This window comes from Carcharodon carcharias, chromosome 14 (genome assembly GCF_017639515.1).
Source record: "Carcharodon carcharias isolate sCarCar2 chromosome 14, sCarCar2.pri, whole genome shotgun sequence".
NCBI lineage: Eukaryota > Metazoa > Chordata > Chondrichthyes > Lamniformes > Lamnidae > Carcharodon > Carcharodon carcharias.
The window spans coordinates 36,024,133-36,044,403 of NC_054480.1; the positions used below are offsets into that span (position 1 = coordinate 36,024,133).

The following is a 20,271-nucleotide window of genomic DNA, read 5'->3' on the forward strand; positions in this document are numbered from 1 at the left end:
TTGCCATTGTGAGATTTGACCTCTTGAACTTGGGGTTACAAGCTCAGTACCATAACCACTTGGCTATTTAGGCCAAGCGTCATTGCTGTGTAACTCTTTCGAGTACAAACCCGTTTCCATCTGTTAAGATGAAGTTACATTGTTTCATAGTTTGCCATTGTGAGATTTGACCTCTTGAACTTGGGGTTACAAGCTCAGTACCATAACCACTTGGCTATTTAGGCCAAGCGTCATTGCTGTGTAACTCTTTCGAGTACAAACCCGTTTCCATCTGTTTCAGATGAAGTTACATTGTTTCATAGTTTGCCATTGTGAGATTTGACCTCTTGATCTTGGGGTTACAAGCCCAGTACCATAACCACTTGGCTATTTAGGCCAAGCGTCATTGCTGTGTAAGTGCACCTTGATTGCACTGTCAACAACACATTCCAATACTCTGCTGCTGATTGGGAATTGATTACTGGGAGTGATAACTGGCCAATTGGACTTGCCCTGCTTTTTCTGGACAGGACAAACTTGGGAAATTTTTCAAATCATCAGGTTGATGCCAGTGTTGTAGCTGTAATGGGATAGCTTAGATAGGGGTAGGGAGGTGATGGCATAAATTGTATTGTTGCTGGTGCAGTGGTATTGTCACTGGACTAGTAATCCAGAAATCCAGGGTAAAGCTTGGGAGACCTGGGTTTGAATCCCGCCACGGCAGATGGTGGAATTTGAATTAAATAAAAATTTGGAATTTAAAGTCTAATGATGACCATGAAACCATTGTCAATTGTCGTAAAAACCCACCTGGTTCACTAATGTCCTTTAGGGAAGGAAATCTGCTGTCTGACCATTTGACCTGGGGTCTGACATACATCTGACTCCAGACACACAGCAACACGGTTGCATCTTAGACACAACTCTGTTGTATCAAACTGCTACAAAACCTCAAAAAAAATGAAATCAGAAGGACCGGCATCGACCTAGGCACTGGAAAAGACAATGGTAAACTCAGCCCTGTCGACCCTGCAAAGTCCTCCTTACTGACATCGGGGGATAGTGCCAAAACTGGGAGGGCTGCCTCACAAACTAGTCAAGCAACAGCCTGCCAGTCATCCTCATGGAGTCATATCCGACAAATCATGACCCAGACACCACCATCACCATCCCTGGGTATGTCCTGTCCAAGCAGAAGTGGCAGCACAATGGTACACAGTCAGGAGGGAGAAGCCCTGGGAGTCATCAACTCCAGACCCCATGAAGTTTCTTGGCATCAGGTCAAACATGGGCAAGGAAACCTCCTGCTGATGACCACACACCACTCTCCCTCAGCTGAAAAATCAGTGCTCCATGTTGAAAACCACTTGGAGGAAGCACCGAGGGTGGCAAGGCCACAGAATGTACTATGGGTGGGGGACTTCAATGTCCATCACCAAGAGTGGCTCAGTAGCACCGCAACTGACTGAGCTGGCAGAGTCGTAATTGACATAGCCGTTAGACTGGGTCTGTGACAGGTGAGGGAACCAAGAGGGAAAAACATACTTGACCTCATCCTCAGCAACTTGCGTGCCACAGATGCATCTGCCCATGACAATATCAGTAGAAGTGACCATTGCGCACACACGCACACCCCAGTCCCTAGCAGCACTGTAGGTGTACCTCCACCACATGAGCTGCAGCAGTTCAAAAATGGCAGCTCAACCTCCACCTTCTCAAGGGCAACTAGGGGCAGGCAATAAATGCTGGCCCAGCCAGCAAAGCCCACATCCTTTGAATGGGTTTTTTTTTTTAAATCAACATGTCAGGATGAATTTTCAATTTTCCTTCAAGGAGTTTTTCATCAGGCTCCATCTAATACAAATTATTTTGACTTTTAGTTCAAGGAGTGGAGATAACACAAGCAGAACACAAATCTGCAATTAGTGATGACACGAGTTTCACTGCTACTGGTTTGGCAGATTTAACAGAGGAGCATAACAAAAATTATTTTTAGTACTTTCACTTGAAAAGGACTTGACAATACATTCTAAAACCATTGTTACAAAAATATATAGTTTCATTACTTTATGCAGTTTAATTATCTCTGTACTGGAAATTACACAAGTCTGACAAAAGCAAACTTACTTAATTTCTCCCAGCGTCCTACTAAGAGCTGAGCCAACACTAGATATGGCACTGGAGGTCTTAGATCCAGCAGTAGAAAGTGTTGCTTGTGTCTTCTTGTACCTGCGTTTAAAAACCGCAACAGTTTAGATGTTATGCATAAAACTAGTTTTTCTTTAAAAATTCAAGTAATACTGCTTATTTTAGTACAATATTAAAATAATAAAGTGTGATTCTACAACATTGCATCCCAATCTGCTAATAGCTAGTGAAAGAAGGGGTTAAAAAGCCCAGTTTAGCAGGTGGTTTTCTGTACATTGAACCTGTAAGGATATGGATGAAAATGAAGCAAAGCACAATAATTAATTATGAATACAAATTAGTATACAAATGAGGGGTTCTGCAAAACAGATTGGAGATCAAACAAGAAAATTAAATCAAATCATTGATGCATTAAGTCTGAAGAAAACAGTTAAAGCAAAATTAAGTGACAGAAGGAAGAGTATAAATATGGATGGTTGTGGATTACATTAGCCAACTCTTCAACAGTTCAGTGTCAAGCCACAGGGTTTGCTGGTCATCAAAATAATGATGAAATTAGCATTACTCTCACCCCCTTCACTTTGGTTGCTTGTTCTGCTTTCTGGTCACCAATTTTCTTCGCATCCACAACAAAAGCAGGTACCTGGCTCCTATGGCTTTATTACTCCATTACTAGCTGTTGTGAAGTACAAGGATTCTCACCTATTAACTTTATTTCTTTATCCTAGACAAATAACTCTCCCCTATGCCAGAATGCAACCATAACACTGACAAACCATAAGTGTGAACCCGTGATCTACATGTGGAAATGAAGTGCACAAATGAAAAATAGATGTAGCCCTTCTACTAATATAGAACAGGCTTCAATTTATTTTGGTTTCCTTTCCATAAAAAAAACATCGTACTCAATATGGTGAGGAATGAAATCTTGAGGACTGGCACTCAACTCAAAACATCCATCAGCATCAAGCACTCTGAGGTTATTTACAATTGTCATTAGGTAAAATTCCCCATTAGGATGTGAACTAAATCTAGCTCATCACTAAATCTATTAAGGTATGCTTCCTTGTTGGTTCTAGGACATACTACTCTAAACATACTAAAGAAATTCACTTCTTTGCCATGTGCTAGACTGCTTCTTCCAGTCTAAGAAAGTTAAAATCTCCCATCAAAGCCAGTCTGCCTTTGCAGCATGCTTGACTAATCACTGCATTTATACTATCTGTCACTTTAGAGCTGCTACCACGAAACCTATTCACAACTCCCATGACAGCCAAATGCTTATCTATTTCTGAAGACAAAACATAAAGTCTCCACTGCCTGCTTACCTCGTTGTATCACTTATCATTAAAGTGAATTCATCCTTAATTACCAAAATTACTCCCCCCACCCTTGAATATTTTCCCTGACCTTTGCTACAAATTTTATAGTCTGGTAACATTTCATTCCCAGTCCTGACCAACTTGCAATCACATCTCAGTAATGTCATATCCTCCAGGATGAATTTTTAATTCATTCTTGGGTTGAGTGCTCGAGAAGGTAGTAGTGAGCCGCCTTCTCAAACCGTTACAGTCCATACGCTGTCGGCCATGCACTTTAGGCACACCCAGTTTCTGTAGCGGTTTGATACAACTGAGTGGTTTGTTTGGCCAGTTAAGACAAACACATTTCTGTGGATCTGGAGTCATGCATAGTCCAGACCAATTGAGGACAGCATATTTCCTCCCCCGACAGACATGAGTGAGCCAGATTGTTTGTGACAATCCAGCAGTTCCATGATTAATTTTCACCTGCAATTCATTGAATTTATTTCTCACACTCCAAGTTTGTGTAACAAACGCTTACTTGAGTCACATTCCTTAACCTGTCCTTCCATTTACTAATCCGCCCTATTTATCGTTTCTGCTAGTTCTCTGTTCCCAGTCCAGTTCAGGTGGAGCTCATCCCTAAATTATAGTTCCTTCCTGACTCAGTACTGTTGCCAGTGTCCCATTAAATTGAACTACTCATTTCCTCACCAATCCTTTAGCCACATGTTCACCTTCCTAATCTGCTTATCCTTCCACTCATAAATCGGGAGATAATCCAGAGATGATGAATAACCCTCGATGTACTGCTCTTGAATTGAGCTGAGTTCATTGTACTCTTCAGAGTCACTTGCCTACTCTTCCCTATATTCTTGGTCCCAACATACCGCATCCTCCTCTCTCCAACATCCTGCTAATCCAGTTCAAAATGGTCATCACCCTGGCACCAGGTCAGCAAATACCATTCTACTCAGAATGGACGATATCCCTCCCTCTAATTATTGAATTTCCAACAACTAACACTTTCTGCTTCCCTTCTCCCCACGTTGGGTAGCCTCCTGCTCCAAGGTACCACAGTCATCATTCTGCTATCCTTTCAGTCAGTTTTTATCCTTATTCCTATAGGCAGCAAGTACAATGTACCTGATAGATAGTTTCTGCAGACCCTTGTTCTCTATTTCACTTAGGTGCCCCTTGCTCTATATACTACAAACCAAATTGTTTTGAAGCTGCACCTCTCCAGAAAGGTGACACCAAAGTCTGGAGCAAACAGTCAGATACTTCACCCCTTTATGTTGCTGAGTGTTTTTAAACTCATGATTGTTGACTGTCCCCCAATTCAGGGATTTCATATACTCAGTTGCACGTTTATGCTATGGGTTTTCATGTGACTAAACAGGCCAATTCTCAACGTACAGATCTTTGGGCATCTAGGGCAAGATGTCCTGGGATAAAAGTGCAGGATTTGTTTCCTTTTCTTCCTCGGTCTCATCATTAAGATGTTGAGACTCAAAGCATGATGCAGTTGATGGACAAGTTGTATCTATTTTGAACCACTAAAGGAAATTCTTGCCAGTCATTAATGTCAATGCCGTCACGTTTCAGGGAGATCTTCAGAGTGTCTTTGAAGCATTTGCTTCGTCCTCCCAGGGAATGTTGGCCATTTAAAAGTTGAGAAAACAGGAATTGGTTGGGGTGACAGTGATCAGCCCATCAAACTTGATTTTGCTCAAATGTTTGTGGAGCTGGCTTCAAGTAACACAAGGGTTTGTTTGACTGTCCCCCGCAGTGAATCTGGAGGATGAGGCGCAAGCATTGCTGATGGGATTTCTCTAGCGCTTGTGTCACTAATACACAGTACAGATCAACAACTGCTCAGTACACTAGGACTGCTGTTGGCTCGTGGAGGCCTTCGTTGTTAAACACTCACTGCCATACTTTGTAGAAGGTTGAGCTGGAGCAGCTGATCCGGTGTTGGATCTCTTCATTAATTTGGCCTTTTGGAGAGAAATAGCAGCCAAGGCTCAATGACTCTGAACCACAGAGATCAGAGGTAGAGATATTTACTGCAGGTGTGCTCACTCGGGATGGTCTTGCAGTCCACCAACTCCAAAATACACTGAAGGCAAAAGCAGCAACTCATCCAGTCTCTGCAATTCCCAACATCTACATTCTGCTTATGATCCATGCTGTTTACGAACAGTCAGATGCGCTTTATTTTAATAAAACTTTGAGTCATATCCAAGTGCTCAGTCATCATTGTACTCATAGTAACAGCTCCATTTAGGGAATTACTTACAGGTGATTGACAGTTAACTAACTTGTAGTTTCCTTTACAGTTTTTAAAGTTTAAGCTATGCCCAAAATGTGAAACCATCAGTTGATATTTCCACCAATCCAGACTGAATTTCAACCAAGGTCCTAGAAGTGAAAGGCAACTGCATTACCAATTCATATATTACATAAGTACATAAGAACTAGGAGGAGCAGGCAATTCAACCCCTCAAGCCAGCCCTGCCATTCAATACAGTCATGGCTGATCTCATTTCGGCCTCGACTCCAACTTCCTGCCCTCTCCCCATAACCTTTCAACCCATTACTCATTAAAAATCTGTATCCCCTCAAGTTTATTCAGTGTCCCAGCATCCATTGCACTCTGAGGTAGTGAATTCCACAGATTCTTGACCCTTTGAGAAAAGTAATTCCTCATCTCTGATTTAAATCTACCACCCCTTAGCCTAAAACTATAGCGCCTCGTTCTAGAATGCCCCACAAGGGGAAGGATCCTCTCCATGTCTACTTTGTCCATCCCCTTTAGCATCTTATGTACCTCAATTAGATCTCCTCTCATCCTTCTAAACTCTAGCAAGTACAGCCTAAACTGCTCACTCTCTCCTCATAAGAGGAGCCCCGCATCTCTGGAATCAATCTAGTGAACCTCCTCTGAACCGCCTCCAATGCAACTACATCCTTCCTCAAGTTTACAATTTTTTTTACTTATTTGCAAAAATGAACTGTTTGACCAATTAGGGTTATATACTGGTTAAATAATTATGGACAAAATATGAATGCAAAATTCAAAACGGCCAAAGATTTTAAGCAAAATAAGAGATCAGGTTTAATACATCTCAATCTAATCCAGTGTTTCATTTCCACATCCGAATCTTGGGTTTAGTTTTTCTCTTGCACTTGCGTTCTGGCTACAATGCCAAATCTTCTTCCCAGAGTTTTACACTGATTTTAGAGACTTTTCCATAACGAGGGCAGCTGTTGTACCTTCCTACTGGTCATTGAATTTCAAGAGGTAGTTCTTTGAAGACATAACGAGGAGCAAGAATTGAACTTTAAAATGAAAATAATGTTAATGAAGCATTCATTTATGCTCATAATTAAAAGTATATATCAGAGTTCTCGGGAAGGCAATTAGCTATGCAACAATGTACTAACCCACAGCTTAAATATCAGCGATTAAAGTTTAATCATTAACAATTGAATTTGGTTTTCCAACAGATGGCAAGTTGCTAACCGTAAATAATTGTTTTATGGAGTAACAAGTTGAACCAAAGAACTTTATCCAACTGGGAAAAAAAGCTGGTTCCTTTCCCCATCAACTGGCGAGTATAAATAGCACCTGGGGACATATAACTATATAAAAGGGATTATATAAATGCAAATTGTCATACAACACCATTACTACAGGCCATGAAATATTAATTTCCAGGCAGGCCTCTTCACTGGAAACTGGGGTGCACATCCAGTCAGGCTAGAATAGTGAAGCATTTTAGATTTAAGAAATGAAGAATCATACTTTTTTCTTAAGCAAATTTCAGTTTAATAATGTTAGTTCCAAATTGCGGATTATTTTCGCCAGTATGATAATCTGCATTAAATACAAGGTATTGTACGCAGACAATACAGAGTAGTGCTAATAGTATTTTAAGCAAGCAAAATAGGAAATATGATTTTGGGAAGGGAAAGAGCAGATTTGCAACAATGAACGCCTGAAGGAAAACAAGAACTACATTCTGTCATTGCAATCTGCAGCCACTATAAGCAACTAAATATCATGTTAACTATTGTAGTAATATTTAACATTAAAGGATTTTGAAGGGTATGAGTTCTGTAAACACGAAGCTGATACAGGGAGTCAGCAGTTTGGGCTAAAAATGCAAAAAGAGTCCATAGCCAGAAAGATCCAACAGTTATAAACACCACATACACTAAAAAAATGTTGCAATGGCTTACACTTGTTGTCCACGTTAACCTTGCTCCCCCTGCCTATTTTGTGATGGGGAACTGATAGATCAACATACCACAACAGGAGAACCGTACATGAATTTCACAGCCAGGTTTGTTGATGAACTGAATCCAGTCGACTAAAGTTCATCTCCAAATTCTTTCCTCACTGATTGAAATTTCTATTGCTCGAAAAAGAGTTTTAAATAAAATCAGAGGTTTCATACGAACATGGCTAAGTCAATTGAACTTGTGTGTTTTAATACCTTGGTTATTTTGACTTTAATGCTTCAAAATGTTTCTAAAGATTTGTGCTTCTGCTTGATATTTTGCCCAGAATTAATGATGCATTTGAAAACTGGAGAGAGAGATCAGGTCGTCTGTGCCCGAGGTGTCATTTTTTATGACGTACTGGCATTTAAGATAGTCAAATGAAGGAATATTTCTTTGAATTTCTAGCATTCCACACCTTCAAAAATCAACTGAAATAAAAAGCTATTTATTTTAAGGTTTTGTGGAACAGTATCCTTGATGATAGACATGAGCACAACATCAGAAAGGACATGATTAATGGTGAACAGATAGTGGGAACATATGGATGGAACACAATGTAGAAAAATAAAAAAAATTACGACACAGGTGGTGGACAACCAGCCCCCTCGTGTCTGTGCCAGCCAAAAAGAAATCTTCCAGCCTAATTCCACTTTCCAGCTTTTGGGTCCTTAAGCCTACATGTCAGAGCACTTCCAAGTCTATATTTAAGTACTTTTTAAAAAAAAAATAGACGTGATGATAGTTTCTGCCTCGACCATCCTTTCAAGCAGTGAGCTGTAGAACTCCCCCCACCCCCCTCTCGGTGAAGACATTTCTTAAGTTTTCTCTAGTCATTCTACCGAATACTTGAAATCTATACACCTTGGTTATTGATCTCTCTGCTCTGCAAAAAGGTCCATCCTAACCACTTTATCTAGGCCCCTCAATTTTATAACCATGCTAACATCACCCCAGGCCTTCACTGTTCAAAAGCGAATAACCACAGATCTATCCAATCTTTCCTCATAGCTTTTTAGCCTTATCCTATTCTGTGCGCTTCTTGACATCCGTGAGGAGAGAGGGTGTGGGGCAGTAAGGTCTAGGTTTAGAGTCACACCCTTTTTCATAGCAGGAACATATTTGCTGTGAGCCCTCTTAACTCCTCCTTGAATACCTAATACTCTAACACTTATTTATCAAAAAAGTAAAGGATACAAGACTCTGGTGGGAAGTTTTTGCAGATTCCATGACAACAGTGATGTAATAGGGAATGGGGAGAAAATATATAAAAAGAGATGAGAGAATTATCTAACAGAAACAATGGAGGTTATTATGGAAGGTTTTAATTTTCACACACTTGGAGAAGACCACCAGCTCAATAGCAAAGCCAATGAATTTCTTTGGGGCAATTATCTGGAACAAAACATTTTATAACCGATAATGGATAATAACAAAATGGCAATCATGTTAAATGGAAAGAATAAGAGAGTGGGATTAATTGGATAAATCTACCTAAGAACTAAGACAGGTACAACGGCATCCTTCTGTGCTGCTTAATTATATGAATACTTTGTGTCCATTTTCATAGTCAAGAAACAAGAACCTAAAAGTAAATTTTGGGAAGCAACTTAATGGATTTTATGTAATATTGGGCAAAGTAACAGGACTGAAGGAAAACAAATCTCCAGAAAATTATTTCCATCCTAATGTATTAAAAGAAACAGGTGGAGGGACTGAAGATAAATTAGTCATTATTTTCTAAAATTTGCTAGATTAGGGAAATACAACTTGGAATTGAAAAATTGTAAAGGCCACTATTTAAGAACTGAGGAAAGGGAGGTACTAGGAAACCAAAGACCTGTCAATTTAACAGTTGTGGGCAAGTTACTAGGATCTGTTAGCAGATAGAGCAGCTCACCATATAAACAAGTATGAGCTGATCAAAGTCAGCTTGAATTTGTGAAGAGTAGGTCTTGCCTGACCAAAAAAGCTGGACCTTTTGTGGATGTCACTAGCAAGGAATACAGGGGACAATTTATCAATGTTTATAAGGACTTCCAGAAGGCATTGTGATATTTTGTACAAGAGATTAGTTGCAAAAATAAGAGAGCACATGGAATTGGAGGTAACCTTGGTACATGAATTGGGTGATATGAGTTAGAATAGGGATAAAGGGAATATAATCTGATTAGTGGAATGTGACCTGTTACATTTCTTAGGGATCTGTACTGGAACCTTAGCTTTTCAGTATAATCAATGATTTAGAACAAGAAAGTTCAAGGTGGCGGATGGTTCTAAATCAGGAGGTGCAGTAGATGACATAGATGGGAGTAAGAAGTTAGAAAGTTACAGTAAGATTGAGTGACTGGATAAAACTATCACAGGTGAAGTTCAGTGTGGTGAAGTGTGAGGTAATCCAGCATGGATGCAAAAAAAAAATCAGAATCAGTCTTGCCATTTTGAAAATAATGTGTCTCATGGTGCACAAATCACAGGTATAAAATTTAACCGAAAAACGTAATGGAATATTGATTGGCCTTTATCTCAAAGGAGGTGGAATTTCAAGAGGAAGAAATTATGCTCAAATTGTATACAGCACTGATCAGACCACATCCGGAGTATGGCACTCAGTTTTCGGCACCACACCTGAGCAAGGATACATTTGCCATTGGGTACAGCACAAATTCACCAGAATGCAGCCAAGGACTAAAGGATAAATTATGAGACAAGTTCCATATACTTGGCTTGTAATCTATTAAATTCAGATGATTGAGTGATCTAGTTGAGACATTCAAAATGATAAACAGTTTCAATAGGGCAAATACATAAGGAAAAATTTCCTCAGGTGGAGAAATCCAGAACAAGGAGGCACAATCTTAAAATTAGAGTTCGTCTATTCAAGAGTCAAATCAGGACAGTTTCACACAAATGGTAGTGGAGATTTGGAATTCTTTCCATCAAAAGGCTGTAGATTCTGGACCAATTAAAATTAAGAGATTGTTCGGTTTTAGTTTAGGTCAGGACAGCAAAGGATAGGGATCAATATTCAGTAAATGAAGTTGAATCACAGATTACCCATGATCTAACTCAATGACAGAACAGGAACAGGTTCAAGGGACTGAACAACATACTGTTGTGTTCCTAAATACATGGGAAAGTACACTCAAATAGAGAAAAACAGAGGTGCAGAAACAGAGACAAACACACAAAGATGGACATAAACATGCTATGCATAACAAGGTTGTCAGAATTGGTGACATTCCAGTTCTGCCATACTTGGGTGATCGCCACCCCTCCCTGTGTGTTGTCACTCACTGGCTTTCAGCTCATGTTAATAGAAACTAAGAATCCAACAGCAAACCTAAATCCTTGTCCAGATATTAAAAATTTCTAGAATTCATTTATGGTTTCCTCAGAATACTGGCCAAATTTGTGAATTCAGCCCCCAAGGGCCATCACAAGTTCTGTGGCCCTTATGTCTTAAATTATGACAAACAACCAGTTATTTAAACCATGATTCCCCAAAACCCATCTTGAGTAATGCCCAGCTAATGTATTATCTTTACAAATATAATGTATAGTCTATATGGAAATGCAAAATCAGTGTCTTTAATCTACAGTAGAAACAGATTCATTATTCTGTACTGTCATTTCCAAATCATGAAGTAATGAAAGTTTGCAACTGAAGGGGATGTCACAGGCTCTGCTGATACTGTAACTTAAGCTCCTCCAAGTAATTACTCTTCATTACCTACTCCTGAAAGCAAATTCCACAGGTGAAACACAAGCCAAGTTTTGTTTATAACCATGTAGCAGTATACATTCTGTACCATTAACCATGGAGGAATTTGGTTTCAGTTAACCTAAGTTTCTCCAACAAAGCTTACTCTAAATTGGACTAAATGCTGGCAGTCTGGACGGCTCAAAAAACCTCCTTCTGTCTGTACTATTCTATGATTATTTTCTTTACAGTAAATGTAACAAAACTCAAATGTTGGAAATACACAGGTTAGTAAGTACTTACTTGAGCTATTGATTACAAAAACAGAATTACCTGGAAAAACTCAGCAGGTCTGGCAGCATCGGCGGAGAAGAAAAGAGTTGACGTTTCGAGTCCTCATGACCCTTCAACAGAACCCAGTTCTGTTGAAGGGTCATGAGGACTCGAAACGTCAACTCTTTTCTTCTCCGCCGATGCTGCCAGACCTGCTGAGTTTTTCCAGGTAATTCTGCTTTTGTTTTGGATTTCCAGCATCCGCAGTTTTTTGTTTTTATCTTTGAGCTATTGATTTGCTATAGGTTTTCTGTTAGCCATTGGCAATAACTAAATGTTTTGAAGACACTTTACACGGCCTGACTTAACATGTACGTGAAAGTCTATATATAGTGACGCCAAAATTGATTGGATGGTGACAAACAAAATTAGGGGGTGTTTGCTGAAATGAGGATGGCTAGCAGAAAATACAGCTACGCATGCCCAGTCTAAAAGCCAATTCAAATACAGTTCACAAACACAAAATGGAGGGTGAAGCTAATAACTATACAATTTTCTATCTTTCTGATTAGGCCACAGGGAAGGTACATTAATTTTAACAACTAAATTGAGGTCTCAATTCAGGGAAAATTAAAGCATTTTGGGTCTTCGTTATTTCTCAAATTATCTTTGTAGAAATCTTCCATTTAGGAAGATGGGTCCATTAAGTGAAGGGAAACAGTTGCATTCATGGTGGCCTCGTGCAGAAACTATTGAAGGGTAAGCTGGAAAAGCACGAGGAAGGAAAAGAAAATCCTATATGGCACAGAAACAGATCACTCAGCCCAACCAGTCCATGCTTGTGATTTTGCTCCATTCAAGCCTCCTCCCATCATTTCTCATCTAAATCTCAGTGAAATCTTGTGTCCTTTTCTCCCTAGCCTTCCCTTTAAATGCATCAATATTATTTGCTTCAACCATAGCATTGTAGCGAGCTCCAGATTCTCATCACTCTTCAGTTAACTAAGTTTCTTCTGAATCCCAATTGGATTTCTTAGCGGCTATCTTATATTGATGATCTTCAGTTATGCTCCTCCCCAAGTAAAATCAAAGAATAATTGCAGCACTAATGGAAACTGTTGGATCAGTCATGTCCGTGCCAGCTCTTTGCAAGATTATTGAGCGACATTCACTCCCCTGTCTTTTCCCATAGCTCTGACTATTTTCTCTTGAGATAATTATCCAATTCTCCTTTCAAAGTAATGATTGAATCCACCTCCACAACACTAAAGATCCTAGCCACTCACTGTGTAAAAGCATTTTCCATGTCACCTCTTTTGCCAATCACCAGAGAATCACTGTCCTCTGGTTCCCAACCCTTCTGCTGATGGAACAGTCTCACTCCACTTATTCTGGCTAGACTCTTCATGGTTTTGAACAGCTCTTTCAAATCTCATAATCTTCTTTTCTCAAAGAAAAACAGACCAAGCTTCGCCAATCTATCCACGTAACTGAAATCTCTCATCCCAGAACCAGTCTCGTAAATATTTTTTGCACCCTCTCCAATGCTTTCACTCAACTGTGATGCCCAGAACAAGACTCTTGTTCAGGACAAACCAATGTTTTACAAGAGTTCATCATAACCACCTTATTTTGGTACTCTATGCCTCTATTTATAAAGCCTAAGACCCTTTGTGTCTTATTACAGCTTCCTGACTGATTGCATCAACCAGTCTATATCCTTGAAGTTTATCACTATCCTCAAGAGTTCACAATACTTCCAAATGTTTAATCATCTGCACATTTTAAAATTGTGCACTAAACACCCAAATCAAGGTCATTAATATAAATCAAGAAAAACTGTGGTTCTAATGCCAACCCCTAGGGAACTTCACTGTATAGCTGCCTCCAGTCTGAAAAACAACTTTCCACCATTACTGCATTTCCTGTCGCTCAGCCAACTTGGTATTCATACTGCCACTGTTTTTTTTATTCCACAGGCTTCAACTTTGTTCACAAGCCTGTTATGTGGTACCAAGTCACACCTTTAGGAAGTCCACATACATCACCCACATTAACTGTTACCTCATCAAGAAAACTCAAGTCAGCTATACATGAGAGTTGCCCTTAATAAATCCATGCTGCCTTTGCTTAATTAATCCACATTTGTACAAGTGACTGTTAATTTTGTCCTGAATTATTTTTAACAGCTTTCCTACACTGAGGTTTTCTAAAGGAGGATTAAAAGATCATGGCCACTGTATCCACAATTTCCACCCTTAATTCCCTCTGACCCGATATCTCATGTGGTCCAAACGACTTGTCAACTTTTAAGTATAACCAGCCTAATACCTCCTTTTTATCAAATTCTCAACTACCCCTCCTTCACTATGACTTAGGCAGCATCTTCTTTCTTGGTGAAGAAGGATGAAAAGTACTCATTTAGTTCCTCAACCGTGCTGCACTGTATAAAAACGTTTCAATTTTAAAGACTTCTTTTCCCACAGCCTTCTTTTTCCAAGAGAACAAAGTGCAGCCTGTTCATCCTTTCTTGTCATGCATTTCCTTGCATTTCTACTATCATCCTAAATTTTTTCTGCACCTGCTCCAGTGCCTCCACAAGTCTTTTATAAAATGGCAATGACTGAATGCAGCACTCGGAGTGTGGGCTAACAACAGGTCCAGCATAATTTGCCTACTTTTCAATTCTATCCCTCCCAAGATAAACCAGAGTCTGGTTTGCTAACCTGTGTACTCAGAGATCCCTTTGTTCACCTATCCCAACTAGATCCATTGGTTTGCTGTGGACAATAAAGAAAACCACAGAATATTCCAATAGATTGAGCCTGCCAAAGGGATCATGAACAAGTCCTCTTTTTTTTTTTTAAACAAACACCCAGAAATCAGGCTATTGATTATTCATTCGGAAGCAGTGATTTGACATGTACTGGGGGTCTGAAAATGCTCCCACCCTTAACTGAGTAGTTGATGTGCTATCTGGACTGCCTCGATCTCCAGTCACTTTGTTTCTAAATCATGCCAAAGATGCACCCATCACCCATGATGGCTGTAAAAAGTGCATCCCTTCCAATATATTATTCACTTCCCTAACACCATGCCATATTTAGAACTGAAGCTTCAAGTAAGAAACGGAGATCCACAGCAGGTCAGGCAGCATCTGTGGAGAGAAAACAGTTAACATTGCAGGTCAATGACCTTTCAACAGCACTGGGGGAAAAAAAAAGTTAAGTGTAATAGGTTTTCAGCAAATTAAATGGGAGAGGGTAGAAAAAGAACAAAAATGAATATCGGTGATAGGGCAGAAGCCAGGAAAGTGTAAATGACAAGAGAACTGGTTAGACACAGCCAAAAGGGGTGGTAATAGGACACAAGACTGGACACACGTTTGGTTTCATGTCCCATTATCTTGTCCCTTTGGCTCTGCATAACCAACTCTTTCATTTACCGACTCCTGTCTTCCAGCCTATCGCTGATTGCTCTTTGTTTTTGTTCTTTTACCACCCTCCCCCATTTTACCTGCTTAAAACCAATATGTTTCCAAGTTTTTCCAGTGTGTAAGGTCACTGACCTGAAATGACAACAACTCCTCTCTCTGTAGATGCTGCCTGGCCTGCTGAGTATTTCCAGCATTTTCTGTTTTTATTTCAGATTTCCAGCATTCAGTGTTTTGCTTTTGTTTGAAGAAATGGGGATCCAATGGTTTGGTGAGGAAGGTGGTGGTGGTGGGGGTGGGTGCAATAGTTGACGGGTGGGGGGAAACAAAGGAGAAAAATCAAATAACCGAGCAGATTTGGTTGAAGAAGTCTCAATAGACAGACACAACTATGAAACCAGTACGATGAAGTGAAAAAGCTCATTAATTTGTAATTGGAATACAATTTTTCACTGGAGTGGGAGGGAGGGAGCACATGAGGGGGTGCCTTCAGGGCAAGATTGATCCTCAAGATAGAAAAACATCCTTGTGGGTAATTTGGAATAATGCAACTAAAACAATTATTTTTTGTTTTGATGTTAGCTGAAGCTTATTAGAGGAAAAGCTTGAGCATCTGCAGAATTGAGCTCCCCTTCCCAAGTTGCCTGGTGAAGCCAGCAAGAAATATATCCTTGTGGTGACTGCACTACATCCCAAAAAATGTACTGATCACAGACAAACACTTCATGAAAACCCTGGCTGCTAAGTAAAGGCAAAGGAAAATAGCCTGTGTTGTTAATTTTGCTCCTGGAAATAAAACTCGGAGACACACACACACACATATCGCAATATAAACTAGCAAGTTGGAGTGATACTGACTTTCTCTACCTCCTAATTTCACATCAGTGGCCTGAATAAAATGCTCAAAATAATCTGAAGCTCTGAACACCGAATTTTCCCAATTTGCAAAAGTGGTTTATTTATCTATTGGATTCAGCCCTCTCCATTTGGGGGAAACGCCACAGTACATGGAAAGAGACATTTTCCCCAGTTTTGGAAGCACTCTTTCAGTTACTCATGACGACAAAAACTGATATACCATAGCCACCATCATGAAAGGATGACGACAAATTACGTCAAAATCTTTGGCATTTGTCCAAAAAGATCCTGACAAAACTCAAATTATCGGAGATTCATGAATTTGTAGTGATTTCCTCTCAAATTATTTTAAATTTCTGCAAGTAAACTCCTCTTGGGCCACTAATGGATAATGCATACTGTGTCACTGTTATATGAAGGGAATACCCAGAGCAAGAGAGCACATGACAAAAAATACTTAAACCTCATCTCACTACAGTGGACAGATTAAAAGTGAGAGACTTGGAAAACAATCTGGTGCTATAAAACATGGCTACTATAAAAGCACTCTAGGTATGAATGGATTTAATGCAAAGCCCTGCTAGCCTATCAATCTCTTTCTGACTCTTGCACTCCCTCTCCCATTCTCTCCACAAGAGAGGGAGTGAGGAGTGCTTGAATTCCACTCAAGAGCTACAAAGCACATTTGACTGGACAAGAAGAAATAAGAACATGACCCAAACGCATAGTAATCTGAAGGGGGTAGATTAACAATTTCCTCTAAAATTCACCATCTAATGAGGGATAGGCAAAACCAGAAATGCAGTCCCAAGTGAGAGGTTAGAACAGACATTTTATCCCCACCTGCAGATCCAACACATTTCTAATTTTTTCCTAGTGTGAAAGGGAAGAATATAGCAAGTAATAATCATTATTTATGTAACATTTTAATCAAGAAAAAGGCCCAACGCATCTTGCGGAATGGAGGAAGAACAAGAGGATGGGATGAAAACAACGGCATTGGTCTTCAAGAACTTGAGTGGAAGAAATTGACTCATTGCGGCAATGTCAGCTAGACTGACAAAGTAGTGAGATCGAACTCCACACAAAGCAGAGAAATGTACCATTACACCAACCAGCCTGATACAGTTTGCACTATAATTTTTGTGGATCACTTCTCTACCTAGTTGTGGAAGTTGACAAATTCTACTGACTTCAGAACTCAACTGGAAATACTAGAACATCGTGCATGTTTCCTGCTTGTACTCCCATCATTCAAAAGATTGCCAGGCGTTTTAGGATCACCTAGAGGTTTTAACAGCCATCTAAATCATAAGTAATGCATGTTACCTTAAAATGAATTTTCAACAATTATTCAATTATTTGCTTTTCTTCTCCATGGCCTATTTTTTGGAAAATAGTCTCAACTATCTGCATTCACCGTGTGCACTAGTTAAGGACTGGTTTTGTCTATTATGTGATACAACAGCCAGATGCTGTCAAAAGAGACTGAAAGAAACAAACATTGCTATATTACATAGATAGCACTGATTCCTAGCAAGCAACTCCTAATAAGCTAGCAGCACCACTGAAATTAATCCCAAATGTTTCTACAAGCCAAGCAAAATAGAGAAAGCCATTTCTACAGTTAAGTCAGGCTATTAAATGCAGCTAACGAGCTTTGACATCTCCAGGGCCTGACATCATAATGTAAGTATCATGACATCAGCACAAAAGAACACTGGACGAGCACAGAGGAGCACATCAAATATCAAAGTAATTGTGTGTCTCACTCTCACCTTAGCCATAACAGATTCTATATTCAGCCCTTCTATAGTGTGGGTCTCAGGGTGCTAATTTCTGTGCACCATTCTCTTGTTACAGAGTGGGCCTCAACTCAGGTGATAGCTTTCCTGCCACAGAGTCAAGAGGGTTACGGGTTTGAGTCCCACTCAGGACAGCCATAGCAAACGAAGACAAGAAGGTCTGAACACTGGATTGGCATCCAGAGTGGTAATTGCATTGAGAGTGGAGGCCAGCTCCAATGGCATGTGTAAGCACACAAAAGCATGACAATGAAGTTACTTTATTGTAATATTAAATAAAAAGTATCTCAGACCAGGTATTTCAAAATACCAGGAGCTTGTACAGTAGAAAGCTAAATTGTAATATTTTGAACGAGCCTGAGAAGGAACAGCATTTCAATAGCCTAATTCGGAGTTTAACCACCCTGGTTGTACATTTAACATCAGGTAAATGAACCCAACATAATTACATTTCCCACCAAACCAAGCTTCCCAATTCTCCCTGACATGTTAAATGCCCTTATTTGGCCATTGTAAAACTCTAGATACATACACACCTTACCATGCAAAAAGAAAAATTGCATTTCAGAGAAACTTATTTGTAACAGAAGTTGGCAATTGACCATTCAGTCCATAGGTTGAAACCAACCAAAAACATCTTGTACATCTCTCAAAAATTTCCCAAAGTTTTCACGTAAAGTGAATTAAATTGTGTAGTTACTTTATGTGGGTAAATGTGGTAGCCGTGGATGAATTACTAGTTAATCTTTTCTTGGCGAGAATCGTTGAGGGAAGAGTGATAACTAGAAGAACTCTGACATTTCCTAAATAATGCCAAAAGATTTCAAACACCGACCTCAAGCATTCAGAGCCAGAGCCTTGATTTAACATCTCACAAGAGGTTAGGTAGCCTCTCTAACAACACTTTGCTCAGTGCACTGAAGTGCTCAAGTCCTGGATGGGGCTTGAACCAAAAGTTTCTGACACAAAGGCAGAAGTGCTATTAAGTGAGCTAAGTGGGTGAAAGACATATGTGGTGGCCCAGTCAACAGCTTACAATGGCAAAATTTCAAAAAAGAATGTGTCACTATTTTCAGTGCAGGTGGGCTGAGGAAATTTAAGCCATGTTTACACCATAATCAAAAGGGAAATAGAATTACCCTCAGTACAGTTAATCTTTGCCAACTACATACCAACTGGCAAAAAGGGGTAGTTAGTCACTGAAAAATTTAAAGGCACTTTCTTCTTTAAGCAGTGATTTTGCCCCAACTGATGCAAAAAAAGATGAAGCCTTATTATGGTGAGGATGTCTGTCATATAACAGCACCTGCAGTATCAGTTTGCAGTGCTTACAATATACATCAACTTACATGGTAACAGTGACTGCATTTCAAAATCAATTCATTGGAAATAAGATATTTTGGGATGTCCTTAGAGAAGTGATTTGGCTCAACTCAGTGGACAACGTATTTGCCCACTAAGCAACAAAGGAAGGCAAGGCTAACTTAAACAAGGTATCTGATTTAAATGTTGATTCCATGCAGTATTCTGCGATGTGATTAATAAACAAGGTTCTCTGAACACAAACACCCAAGATTATATTCCATCTCACTTGCACCAATTTCTTAACCATTGAAAGATCACTCACACTTCAGACTGAGTGATTGTCTTATTCAAATCTTCAACTTTTTCAGATGCGCCTTTATAGCTATAAAGATAAAGAGAAATTTATTCAGTAGATCATGAAATTATTTTAAAAGCAGAGAAAGGAAATACTTTATAAACTAATAAGGCAGTACTTTTGCAGAAGGCGCTAACTTTTTTTAAAAAAAGATTTGGGCTCAACAGTCCCAATTAACTACTTACATCATGAACGTCCACCTTCTGGGGTTGCAGCTAATTTAAGCATCTACATACTTATACGTCTTCCCTTGTTCAGAATTTGTATCAAGAAAGGTTTACATTTGAAAAGGATCAGACATAAGAACATTTTACTAGGGCTCTCAAACTGGTTAGCGCACCTATCAAAAATTGCTCTTGAACATCCAAAACATTTTAGCCAATAGTTCTTTGTAAAAAGTCTCCATTAAGCTCAAAGATGGGTTTTTGCCCAGGTCCCATGTTACACACTGCTAAAATGGACAGCTTTCATCATCAACATTTAAGGAGTTCACCGTGTATTTTGGAACAGCAACGTTCAATGTTTAGAATAATAGGCTAGAAACTGACTTTTTCTTGTCAATAAAAAGCTTCTGTACAAAGCAACAATATTTGCTCTAATACATCAGCAGGTCTGTAGGATCTGCCACAAGTACAATGTGACTGCGTACTTCTAAACTTCAAGTCGAGCCAAGCTCCGCCTCAAATTGGGAAATAAGATTTCTGCATGAGCATGGTCTCTTAGGTGAACAACTCCAGAGCTGAGCTTGGGCCAATGAGGAATCACTCCACCCTTACCATTTGCACTCAAGTCTTTCCAATACAATGTCTAGAGTTATT

The 20,271-nt window shown here is 39.5% G+C and overlaps 1 protein-coding gene across 4 annotated transcripts in view; it reads right to left on the bottom strand.

The window, feature by feature from the left end:
- Positions 1-20,271, bottom strand: part of LOC121286904 (tumor protein D54-like) — a 71,768-nt gene that overhangs the window by 36,897 nt on the left and 14,600 nt on the right. For 2 of the 4 annotated variants that reach the window (XM_041204139.1, XM_041204138.1), the window contains exons 4-5: positions 19,421-19,480; positions 2,107-2,208 (exon numbers count right to left, since the gene is read on the bottom strand). In XM_041204139.1, the coding sequence (XP_041060073.1) occupies positions 2,107-2,208; positions 19,421-19,480 (162 nt within the window). The remainder of the gene's footprint in view (positions 1-2,106; positions 2,209-19,420; positions 19,481-20,271) is intronic. The other 2 variants (XM_041204141.1, XM_041204140.1) reach the window with 1 other exon arrangement.